This window comes from Bison bison, unplaced genomic scaffold, assembly GCF_000754665.1.
Source record: "Bison bison bison isolate TAMUID 2011002044 unplaced genomic scaffold, Bison_UMD1.0 scf7180017864461, whole genome shotgun sequence".
In the NCBI taxonomy this organism is placed as follows: domain Eukaryota; kingdom Metazoa; phylum Chordata; class Mammalia; order Artiodactyla; family Bovidae; genus Bison; species Bison bison.
In genome coordinates, this window is record NW_011495023.1 from 8,103,182 (window position 1) to 8,115,966 (window position 12,785).

The 12,785-nt window shown below is 40.7% G+C and overlaps 1 protein-coding gene across 1 annotated transcript in view; it reads right to left on the reverse strand.

The window, feature by feature from the left end:
- Window positions 1-12,785, reverse strand: part of PRTFDC1 (phosphoribosyl transferase domain containing 1) — a 104,557-nt gene that overhangs the window by 5,103 nt on the left and 86,669 nt on the right. The window contains 2 exon segments of the mRNA XM_010859918.1: window positions 4,381-4,427; window positions 6,345-6,362. Of these exon segments, the coding sequence (XP_010858220.1) occupies window positions 4,404-4,427; window positions 6,345-6,362 (42 nt within the window). The 3' untranslated portion in view covers window positions 4,381-4,403.

The following is a 12,785-nucleotide window of genomic DNA, read 5'->3' on the forward strand; positions in this document are numbered from 1 at the left end:
AACTGCTTCCATCATCCTAATACCAACCTTGCTGGGCAGTGGTGGGAATTCACTGAGACTAAGAATGCCAAGTGCCCGGAACATTCCTGACACAGAAGACACTCAATAAATGGCAGTCATCATTATGGCTATTTTTAAAATCTGTTAAATTGGTATCATTGCAATGTTCTTGTGAAAACGGAGTTAGGGATTTGCATGCAAGACTTAAATTTAGATCTCTGAAGTATTCATTGTAATCTAAGGCATAACCCACCACAAATAAGTTTGGAATCTCAAATCCAGCATCTGAACAGAGAGAGGGAGGGGAAAAAAGAACACAATTTAAATAACATAAAAATAAAGCCACCATAAGCTGTTGTTAGCACTTAAAGTTGTGAGGACCTTCCATTAGGCAGAAGTAAGTGAGAAAAGTGACAGACAACGCGTAAGATGAACCCAGCAGGACCTGGGCCAGAGTGCCTACTCAGGGAGACAGGACAAACCAATAAACAGACAGTGAAAAATGACTGCAATCCTTGTAGACAGAGCTGAGAAAGGGCTCAGGATGCCCCGTTGAAAACAAGAAGTATGCCTGAGTCAGGCACATAGCGCTGCTTTTTCAAAGCAAGCAGTATCCAACAATATCATGCCAAAGGAAACACTGCAAAAAGCATGAAGTGCAGTTCAATCAGAAGGCATCCCAATGCTGTAATATGTGAATAGGGACAGGCTGTTGCAATAGGAAGCCATCCTCCCACCACACTCAGTGTCCTCGGCTGGATAAAGGGCTAGAAAGCAAAACCTGAGAGACAAGGTGAAAGGAGACAGGACCGTTCAGCTTGAGGAAGACATGCTGAGGGTTGCTCCAAGGCTAGTCTTTGAATCCACATGCAGATGATAGCAATTAACTCTCTGTCTCCACCGCAGGCAGGATGAGACTGTGCATGTGTGCTCAGTCGCTCAGTTGTATCGGATTCTTTGGGACCCCGTGGACTGTAGCCTGCCAGGCTCCTCTGTTCATGGAATTTTCCAGGCAAGAATACTGTAGTGGGTTTGCCATTTCCTTCTCCAGGGGATCTTTCCAACCCAGGGCTCGAACCCACGTCTCCTGCATTTGCAGGAAGATTCTTTTCCACTGAGCCACAGCCCATTAAGGTACTCAGGTTAAGTAAAAAAATGAATATACTGAAAGATGATTTTTATTAAAAAGGAATTTTTAAAAAGATTTTTAAATGTGCACCATTTTAAAAGTCTTTATTGAATTTGTTTCAGTATTGCTTCTGTTTTATGTTTTGGTTTTTTGCCCATGAGGCATGTGGGAATCTCAGATTCCCAACCAGGGATCTAACCTGGCAAAGTCTTAATCACTAGACCGAGGGAAGTCCCTGAAAAGGATTCTTAAGGAGCATGAAATAGTTCTTCTTCCTCAGATTTTAAAACTGAATAAATGTGCGTATAGCCCAGTGATTTTTCAAATTCTTTCCAGTGTTGGGGAATCCTCTGTTAGTTTATTATAGTATTACAAATGAGAGATGTACTTGCTTACTTTTACAAAACAGTACTTTGGCATAGCCAGTGGACTTACAGCACAGAGAAAGTTACCTCTGTGGTTGACTACTCACCTCCTCGTTGGTCCTTCTGATCAAGGATGCTTTCACATGGAGAAACCAACTGGTTACTGCTCGCAGAAAGTGCTAGAGGGGAGGGACTTGTTTTTCTAAGGATTGCATTGTGTGTCACTGTTAGAAAGCCCTTTTGATCCCTCCAAACTGTAGGTTTCTTGAGAAAAATAATCAGAGGAGAAGCAGAGCAGAAGAAAAGGTGTCAGAAGATACAAGTGTCATTGAGCACAGAGGAGAACGTCAACTATGAAAAAGGACCAAAAAGTACAAAGCCTCAGAAATAGGGAAGAAAGACAAAAAAACAAAGATTCTGAGCTAGCTAAAAGAATATTAGCAACTCCCAGGAACCCCTGGTTGTAAAGATAATGATGACTTTACAGTGAGTAACGCAATCTCTACAATGGGCATGGGCAACTCAGACTGGGAAAAGTTGGTTCCAAAGGTCAAGCCTTCAAAGCTGTCATGGAGTAAAGAATCTTGAACCAGCAGGTCAGGAGAACAGCCAGGAAAGAGTTGACTGGTCTCTAGCTGGTAAGTGAGTGCAGTTCCTACCCTTATATTTGCGATTGCAGATGCTACTTACAGATGGAGTGCAAGAGTTAGAGCCATGATAGTAATCAGATTGCCTGGGCTCAACAGTGACTGTACACGTACAGCTTTGTGACCCAGCAAGCTCTTTAACCTGGCTGGGTTCAGTTTCATCATCTGTAAAATGGGCACAGCAATAGCACCTACTTTAGAGAAAGCTGTGAGGATTAAACATGTTCATCGCTTTGCAGCTCTTAAAACGGAGTCAGACACGCCAAAATCTCTATGTCTATGAGTCTTCTTCCATTTTGTAAATAAGTTCACCTGTAACTTATTTTTTAGATTCCATATATAAGGACCTACTGTATAGCACAGGGAACTATATTCATTAATTTGTAATAACCTATAAGGGACAAGAATCTGAAACAGAATATATATGTATACAAATGGGCTTCCCAGGTAGCTCAGTGGTAGAATCTGCTTGTTAATGCAGGAGAGGTGGGTTCGATCCCTGAGTCTGGAAGATTTCCTGAAGTAGGAAATGGCAATCCAGTATTCTTGCCTGGGAAATCCCATAGACAGAGGAGCTTTGTGGGCTACAGTCCATGGGGTGGCAAAGAGTTGGACATGACCAAGCATGCATGCGTGTATCCAAATATATAACTGAAGCACTGTGCTGCACACCAGGAAATTAACATGACATTATAAATCAATTACACTTTAATTTTTTAATTAAAAAAATTAATCTCTTACTGCTGCTGCTGCTGCTGCTGCTAAGTCACTTCAGTTGTATCCAACTCTGTGCAACCCCATAGACGGCAGCCCACCAGGCTCCTCTGTCCCTGGGACTCTCCAGGCAGGAACACTGGAGTGGGTTGCCATTTCCTTCTCCAATGCATGAAAGCGAAAAGTGAAAGTGAAGTTGCTCAGTCATGTCCGACTCTTAGCGACCCCATGGAGTACAGCCTACCAGGCTCCTCTGTCCATGGGATTTTCCAGGCAAGAGTACTGGAGTGGGATGCCATCACCTTCTCCAAATCTCTTACTAGTGCTAGCTATTATTTTATTAATACTGTTGCTGTGACACAAGAAATTTGTAATTAGTTGGATATTTCTGAAGTGCATGTCTTTCAACTTCAGTTGAAATTTTCTCTATATAGTATCTTAGATTATTTCCTTGGGGGATTTCTGTTTATTAATCTTGTCCAACCCTAACTATATTCAGATTATATTCCCCAAACCAATAACTAGACAGGAACATGTTATTGGGTCTATCTGGCCAGAGCTAACATTGTCTAGATTTAAGACATCCACCCAGGAATGCAACTTGTTTTCAGAATAAAGAATCACTGGTTCAATGTCATTGGCACATTACCCATCCATAGCATGCTTCTCGTGCTAATGTTTGTTCAGCTTGCTGATGAGAACTGTAGCCAAATTATCCCAGTGCAAATGTAAGTTATAAAAATCCAGCCGAAGTCTGCCGATGCAAGTGAAAAAAAAATCGCCTCTAGTGTTAGAATAATAAATAATCAAGCAGCTTGTTTATCCTTTCTGGCATTACAACTATTCGTATCCTGGGGAGGATGGAGGAAACTGCTTTAGATGAGAAAACTCCTTGAGAACACATGTCTGAAGTGAAGTGTGAAGATGGTATCTAGAGATATTTGCTCTAATTCTCTGTGTGGTTATATTTGTGTTTGGAGATGGTGGGGCAGAGTCTCAGATTTCCCTTTGTGTGCTAAAATTCCGATTTGCTGAAGGTCAGCACTGTGCATTGTCTGCTCACAGTTCCTAGAGATGGTAGAACCCCTCAACCTTCCCAGTGCCTCTCTGCGTCCAGCAGAGACACAGAGAGGACAGACAGGTGGGGACAGAGGCCAAGGCAGGAATCCCATGCATCCAAGTCAGTCCAGGGTTGGAGGGTCACATCTCCCTCCAACCCCCAAACCCCCATTTTAGCTGAGTTCTTAGGAATGAAGGTGCAAAGATTTTAGAAAAACCTAAAAATAAAAACATCGAATGTACACAACAGAATTCCTGCGAAAGGTGTAATTAGAAAATGAAAACCCCTGGTTGTAGAGGGTTCTATTGCTGGAGACACAGAGCATTTATGGAGCCATCAAATCTTTTATAGCTTCCGTTTCACATGGAATGCTGACAACCAGGAAAGGAAAGAGTCTTAAACACAAAACACCACCACTAGCCAATAAACAACCAACAACCACCGCGCCCCGCCTCAAACACTTACAGTCAGGTCTAAAGCCATCACTTCTAGGTGTTCTCTTCACCAACAAACTACCATTAAAAGAAAAAAAAATGTTTCAGTGATCCAGGTAACATGTCTGTGAATTACAAATAGAATTGAACATCATTAAAATATATATTTGAAACGTGCATTTTTTTTCCCCCTCAAGCATGTGGGGCATCAGCACAGCCTTGAATTCCCTCCTATGTCTCCTTATCAGTGAGATTCTGGATAAAAGGGAGGGAGAGGGGCGTGGGCACTGGGGCTCAGCCAGCTGCTCCTGGAAACAGCTAACAGAGGCATTGGAAAAAGGGGCTCAGATACATAGCAAAGCATGCCCTCTCCCCCTTCCTTTCTCTCAGGCTAGCTGTCAGATGGGCTGTTTGTTCAGTGTGGTCAAACCCTAATGCCCCAGGGCAAAGGGTTAGTGGTTTGGAATGGACTGCATTCTTTGGAACCAGCGTCCTGTGTTAGCATCCCTCTTGGGCAGATTTGGAAAGACACAGCAGTGATGACCTGAATGTGGTACTCACCTGGCTACCTTGATCATGTTGGGCTTGTACTTCTCTATGCTACTGAGCAAGGCTTTTATGGTTCTCCCAGTTCCAATAGAAGAGGACAGACAAATTCAACCAGATGCCTTTGGGCTGCATTAAAAGGCTTTTCATCCAGACAGATGAGTCTAGTCCTTATTAATAATGTATCATAATTAGAATTGCCATCAAATTAGAAGTCCAAGTAGGAGGCAGAGCTGGTTATATTTTTTAGACAGGTGCATCTTTCTGGAAGCTGGGTTTGGGGGGAATATGTTGGTGACTGTTTCCTCCTAGAATCCTTGAGCTGTGTCAAAAGGCTACACTCAGCATTTGGAGAGCATGTGGGGCTCTTTATCGAGTGCATTTGGTCTCGTGCATGCGCATTCAAGGACTAAATTTGGCCCTGAGGTAATGTAACACAACGCGGGGCGCATGAATTTTCATGGATATGGGATGCACATCTGAGTATGCTGAATGGACAGATAAACACTTCCCCCGCTCCCCCTTCACATACTCTCCCCACTTAATAGGAGATTCGATGGCTGGGAAGTGAGATGTATGTGGACAGCAGCTGGTGACAGCCTGTGAGCTCTGAGGGCACGAGGCTACCGTGAGCAGAGGCTCACCCTGGCTGATGAGCTGCTGCACAATTAGAGCACAATGGGCAGGCGAAATTGATTGTCCGTGGGACAGAAATCAGCTGTCTGGAGCTGATTATCAAAACAACAGGTCTGAATTTAGCCAGGGTCGGGCAGTGCCTTTCGCTGGAGGGTCTACTTCAAGGGTTTTGTCTGAGCCAGAACGGCACATACATATGGCACACCCAGGCGACTGTAACAAAAGCGCGACAAAAACAGCTCCCCTGAATTTTTGCCAGCTGATAAGACAGGCCTGCTGGGCTAAAGGACCCATTATTTCTTTCTCTTTTCTTTTCTTCTTTAAAAAAAAAATAGAAAAACAAATTAAATTAAATTATATCTTCCCCCTGGATAGCAAATTTTTACACTGATTCTATTTATGATTTAGATGCTGAAGGGAGGATTGTTTCAAGTCATTAGAGGTCATTAGCAAGAACACGGAATTAAGGGTGAGAGGCCAATCTTGGTTTCTCTATTAAAAAAATTTGGTTCTGTGGGCTAGTTTTCTCTTCTGTGAAAATGTCTGATTTACAAATAGATCTAAGAACCAATTTAGACATGGGTGGCATTATATACAAAAGGATAAAATACCACACAACTATTATTGCAAAGCTTCCATTCTAAGTTATTTCAAGTCAAATTCTAGTTAACTCCTATTCTGTAAATTTGGAGAAGCCTGCATGCAGTGGGCATTCAATAAATCCTTGGCCAATTTGATAACAAGGTCTATATTTAGAAACTCAACATTAGATTCTTTCAACTTCCAGGTATGGATAAAGAAAAGTCAGCTTACCTCAACAATGAGGACATTCTGAAATTAAAAAAAAAACAAACTATTTAGAATATGATGCAAATCTGGCTCATAAGATAAACACATATTTTGCTTGGAGTTAGAATTTCACAGTTAACTTAGCTGGTCGTCCACCATCCATCTAACCCAAATGCTTGGAGATAATCCAGGACTTCCAGATTTATTTTTCCAGTTTTGCTGGAATCACGGATGCTGCAATATTGGTGTCTATATTCAGGTTAGTGTTGTCCCGTGCTTAGTCACTCAGTCATGTGTGACTCTTTGCGACCTCATGGACCGTAGCCCACCAGGCTCCTCCGTTCATGGGGACTGTCCAGGCAAAAATACTGGGGTGGGTTGCCATGCCCTCCTCCAGGGGATCTTCCAAACCCAGGGATCGAATCCAGGTCTCCCGCATTGCAGGCAGATTCTTTACTATCTGAGCCATCAGGGAAGCCCAAGAATACCGGAGTGGGTAGCCTATCCCTTCTCCAGGGGATCTTTCTCATCCAGGAATCGAACCACGATCTCCTGCATGGAAGGCAGATTCACCAGGGAATTCTGGTGAATTCCCAGATTCACCAGGGAAGCCGGCTGATTTTAGATCCTTTACCTGTCTGAAGAACTATCCATAATGTCATCCGACCGCCATCATCCTGGCAAGTGACCCCTCTGAGTCCTTTGGGATACAAACCTCACCAAATTTCCCAGATAAACAGCATTGTTAATGGAGACAGCACTGGGCAGAAGGATCCTATATTCAGTGGGGCCACCCCTACACCAGTGTAGCCACCACAATCACCAGGGATCTGGTATTTACTCTTGGATTTTCAATCCCAAGGAAGGGGAGATGCTTGGTTTATATTTTTAGTGATGTGGTTACACTCCTTACTCTGTGCTTTTAAGGCATCCCTCTGCTTCTCCCCTAGGAACAGATTATGTTTCATTTTAACTTCTTGAATGATACCTATTATTAGACTACCAACTCTGCAAGGAATGGAAGGAATCACATTTTTCTTGCTTACTTTCATAGTCTCAGCCACTAGCACAAATACTGCAAACAGATGCTCAGTAATTATTTGTGAATGAAGGAACAATAACTAATTATACTTATTAATGACAAAATTAACCAATAAGTGGATTTGTAGTCACATGTCAATATTGCCCCATCAAATTAAAATACCATTGTGTTAACATGCTATATATTCTCCTCAATGTAATGATGTCTTTCTTTAGATAACTTTTCATTTATCCCTATAATTCATACACTACTTTAAAAATTCTATCAAACCATACACTTTGGCTATCTTATCTCTCATGCAAAAGAGATTTAAATAATGAAACGTGAACCAACCAACCACTCTGTTAAATCTGAACTATACTACCTTATGTGTCAACTGCATTCTTAGGTGGAATATCTTTCTGGAAGTGTTTTTCTTTCTAGTATTTTATTCATTAAATTCATGAAAGAATCTTAATTTTATCATTAAAATATAAGATTATTTTGTCTGTTTTAAAAATAGGTCATGCCCACAGTATACCCCATGGATCACACTGACGGAGAAGTCCCCTTGGTATCCTCAATGCGTTTGCTATATTATTAACCATCAATCCATCACAACTAGTTAGGATGTGCATTTTTAGTTTGATTGAGGCCTATTAGCCAACCAGAACACTGGAAGAATTCTTGGTTAATTTAACGTCCTAGTTCACAATCTCTTTTTGTTTCAATCTTACAATGAAAAACCTTTTAAAACTGTTAGTCCGCATTCTTGCCTAATTAAATGAAGTGCACTGAACATAATTAAATCTGGTTTTTGAAAGTTCAGGGCCTTGCAAAACAAGAGTCATTCTTGAGGAGATTAGCTTCAACTACAAGACATAGTGATATCTGGGAATTAGAATTCAGAGAGACATAAATCCAGAGATAGAGTGTCAAACTTAATTAAATACATTTTAAAATCAAGGTAATGTATACACGTTTAAAATAAAATAGAGAAGTCTAAAGTTTTCTAGATATTGATGTGTTTCTAACTGGTAAAAGTATTTCAAAATGGTTATATGTTTATACTAAAGTTATGGCATTTTATACTATGCGTATCCAAAATATTAGTTCATCTAGCAAAACTATTAGTGCATCTAACAAAAACAGTGGTTTTTCCAGTAGTCACGTATGGATATGAGAGCTGGACTATAAAGAAGGCTGAGTGCCAAAGAACTGATGCCTTTGAAATGTGATACTGGTGAAGACTCTTGAAAATACCTTGGACAGCATGGAGATCAAAACAGTCAATCCTAAAAGAAATCAACCCTGTATATTTATTAGAAGGATTGATGCTGAAGTTGAAGCTCCAATACTTTGGCCACCTGATGTGAAGAGCCAACTCATTGGAAAAGGCCCTGATGCTGGGAAAGACTGAAGGCAGGAGGAGAAGGGGACGATGGAGGATGAGATGGTTGGATGGTATCATCGACTCAACGGGCATGAGTTTGAACAAACTCTGGGAGATAAAGGACAGGGAAGCCTGGCATGCTGCAGTTCATGGTATCACAAAGAGTCGGATATGACTTAGCAACAACGACAACACACAAAAATGACAACAATCTATTTCATTTTTTTTTCATTTTCTCCTAGTTTTATCGAGATATAACCGATATACTTCATTATGTTAGTTTAAGGGGTTCAGCATGATGCTCTGACTCAGATACACTGTGACATGATTACTGCAATGTTTAGTCAGTATCCACCCTCTCATGTAGACACAATACAAAGAAAAAGGAAAAGGGGCAAAAACTTTTTTTCTTTGTGATAAGAACTCTTAGGGTTTACTCTTTTTTAAAATATCAATTTATTTTTAATTGGAGGATAACTGCTTTATAATATTGTGTTGGTTTCTGCCATATCTTAGGGTTTACTCTTTTAATAACTTTTACCTATATTACTCAGGAGTGTTAACTAGTTATCATGTTATACATTACATCTGTAGTATTTATTTTTATTATAGCTGAAAATTTGTACCTATGACCAGCTCCCATTCCCTGCCTCTGGTAACCACAAAACTAGTCTTTTTTCCTGTGATTTTGGTTTTTGTTTGGTTTTATTATGTTTTAGATCCCACATATGGGTAAGACAACACAGAATTTGTTTTTCTCTGTCTCACTTATTTCACTTAGCATAATGCTTTCAAGGTCCATTCATGTTGTTGAAAATGGCAGGATTTCCTTGGTTTATTTTTTTAATGGCTTAATAAAATTCCATTGTGTATGTATACCACATTTCTGTATTTGACAATAATTTCTTTTATTTTTTTACTTTTTTGCTGCACCACGCAGCATGCAGGATCTTAGCTCCCCGACCAGGGATCCAACCCGTGCCCCCTGCAATGGAAGTTGGGGTCTTAACCACTGACTGTGAGGGAAGTTCCCCACATTTCTTAATATCATATAAACTTATTACACATTCACTAGGTTTCCCAGGACAATTTCCCCAGTTGTCGTTCAAATGGCTTTTTTTTTTCAATTGGAGAATAACTGCTTAACCATATTGTGTTGGTTTCTGCTGTACAACAACATGAATCAGCCGTAAGTATATATGTATTTCAAATGGCTTTTGTTGTAGCTGGCTTGTCTAATCTAAGAACATGCAATGATCTTTAATGTCCTTTAATTTAGAAGAGTCTCTTTTTCTGTACTTCTGTTTCTCACTCTCACAACTTGATATACCATCTATTTACTATGTTCTTTCACACTATCTCCCTTCCTTTCCCCGTGCCCCAATGTTACCTTGTTATGACTGTATCTTCTCATACAGGTTACATTTTTTTCCCACTAATAAGTCAAGTAGTGTACTATATCTTTTTTTAGAGCTTGTTTACTTTTCTTGAAGTTCTTAATTGTTTTTCCTATCATAGTCCATTGTCTTATAATACTGGAATAACCTTTACTTTTTCTTGCCCCCCTTTATTTTTCCCCCAGGAAGCTCATCTTTTTAAAAATATTTACTTGGCTGCACTGGTTCTTAGATGTGGTATACAGGATCTTCAATTTTCAGTGTGGTATCTTCTTCTTCTTTTTTTTTTAAGTTAAGGCATACAGACTCTTAGCTGGGGCATGTGGGATCTAGTTCCCTGACCAGGGATTGAACTTCGGCCCCCTGGATTGAGAGCATGGAGTCTTAGCCACTGGATCACCAGGAAAGTCCCATTCTAAGCTCTTCTTTCTTAGAAGGATTATAATGAGGAAAACATTGACTAGTTATGGTTTAATTGTCTTTCTCAAAGGATTTTTGGAGGATCAAGAAAGCAAACAGGTTGATAAAATCTGTAACAACAGAATTTCCTGTGTTATGAACAGTACTAAAAAAGTAAAATTATTTAGTAGGATCAAAAATGATGAGCAAGAGAATACTAATACAGAAAAACCATCTGCTATTGAAAGGGGATTAAGAAAATTAAGAGTTTTTTATTGGCTTTACAGAGCAACCATCAGATATATATTTATTTTCCTTTATAGAACATCAGTTATATTTTCAAATTCTTTCATTAGTGTTACATGAATTGACTCCTGGATCTTCAGTGGCCTGCCTGTTGTGTGGAAAGCTTACCCTGAACAAGAGCAATGACTTTAATACCTTCGGAAGACTGGCTCTGCCTTGCAAAACAAGAAGTAGCCCAAGTGTAGAGAGAAAGTGACTACCCCAACTATGGAAGCATTTTTCAATACTATCTAAGAAAACTCATCTCTTTACGCTTTAGTGGACCAAGATTAGCAACACAAGCTAAGAGAGGAAGACTAACCCATCTTTATACTATCAGTATATAACATGGAAACTGTTAGGTAGTAGGTGCTTAGGAAATGCCTGTGGAACAACTCAACAATTCTGACCTCCTTTCTGTCTCTAGCTCATCCTATACCCCCTCTATCTTTCTCCTTAATGATATACAGTTCCTCCTTAACTGAGCTATCATTAAATGTCTTTTGCTTTTAATTTTGCATTTAGAAATCTTCTAAAGTTCCCATTTTCTTGAGTGGGCTGCCTTGGGAATTTTTTTTTTCCAGAACACACTGTGCCTCTTTAAACACTTCCAATCTGCTGACTCCCATCACTGAATCTGAGATGCTCGCCAGTTACTGTCGTGGTCATCTCATCACACCTAGCTCATTTCCTCCCAGAAAGCCAATGAAATCTGCAGCCTGGGAGCTGCAGGCAAGAATCCTATGGGGAATCTCCACGGCGTGTCCTATCTCTGCTATTTCATGATCCTGATGGAAGCTCATCCCTCTGGGTTTCCTAAAGAAAAAGCAAGGAAGGAAGGAAAAAAAGAGAAAAAGAAAAGAAAGGACAGACTGATGAAAATCAGAATGGTTTTCTTAAATAGGTTATTCCTTTTAGTCTTTTAAAATGTAAAGCGACCAGCACACCACAGTCTAATCTGCAGCAATGTATTTTGGTGGCTGTGGCTGCGCCCCGCTGAGGGACGATGGCAGGAGTGATGGTGAGCTGAGCATGGATCCTGAGCCTGCGTGGGAGTGTGACTATAAACCCCATGGAGAAAGGCATGCAGTCCAGCATTTCATTTTATGTGATAATTCACAAAACTGCCAGAATCATCAGTCGCTGGGCATTTCCATGACTGTTCTCAACCTAGTCAGATGCAATAGAAAGGAATGATTTAAATAGCTCAGGCAGGCAAGGAGGAAATTTCGGCAGGTTCTGATGCTTCATTTCCGGCATTTGATTAGAAACTTCTTTGAGGTGGGGGGTGCGTGCAGTGGTAGGTCTCCTGAAATCTCACACGTAACCTGCACATCTATGTTTGCCCATTGCCGGATTTGGGCCTTTTTCTGTGCTTTTGGGTTTTATTCCACCCTTTCAGAGATTTCTCTTGAACATGAATAAAATCGCCTTGCTTTAATGGATACACACATTTTATGAAGTGCTAGGATTAAATCAACTTTGAAAAAAAAATCAGCCAGAGAGTGCGTTGTGCAGGCAGCTTAAACACCCGAACGAAACGCTTTTAACGCTGGGAGCTGAAGGAACTATTGAATCATTGCAGGCTCTCTTTATTCAGCCGCCTTGACCTATTTAGATCCATGATTCAGCCAGCCTTTCTGGGGAGCTTTCTTCCTTTTGCTTTTAAGAAAGAAAGAGGCAGGAAGGAAGGAGGGAAGGAAGGATGGAGAGAGAAAGAGAGAGAGGCCGGAAGGAAGGAAGTGACAAAGGAAGGAAGAAGAGGTAATAAAAGAAGCCCAGAAACAGAAAGGAGAATGCGGGCTGTCTAGAGTCTCCATTTCCTAAATATTTTAACTTGAGCATCTACAGAGGGCTTTGGCACCCCACTCCAGTACTCTTGCCTGGAAAATCCCATGGACGGAGGAGGCTGGTAGGCTGCGGTCCATGGGGACGAAAAGAGTCAGACACGACTGAGTGACTTCACTTTC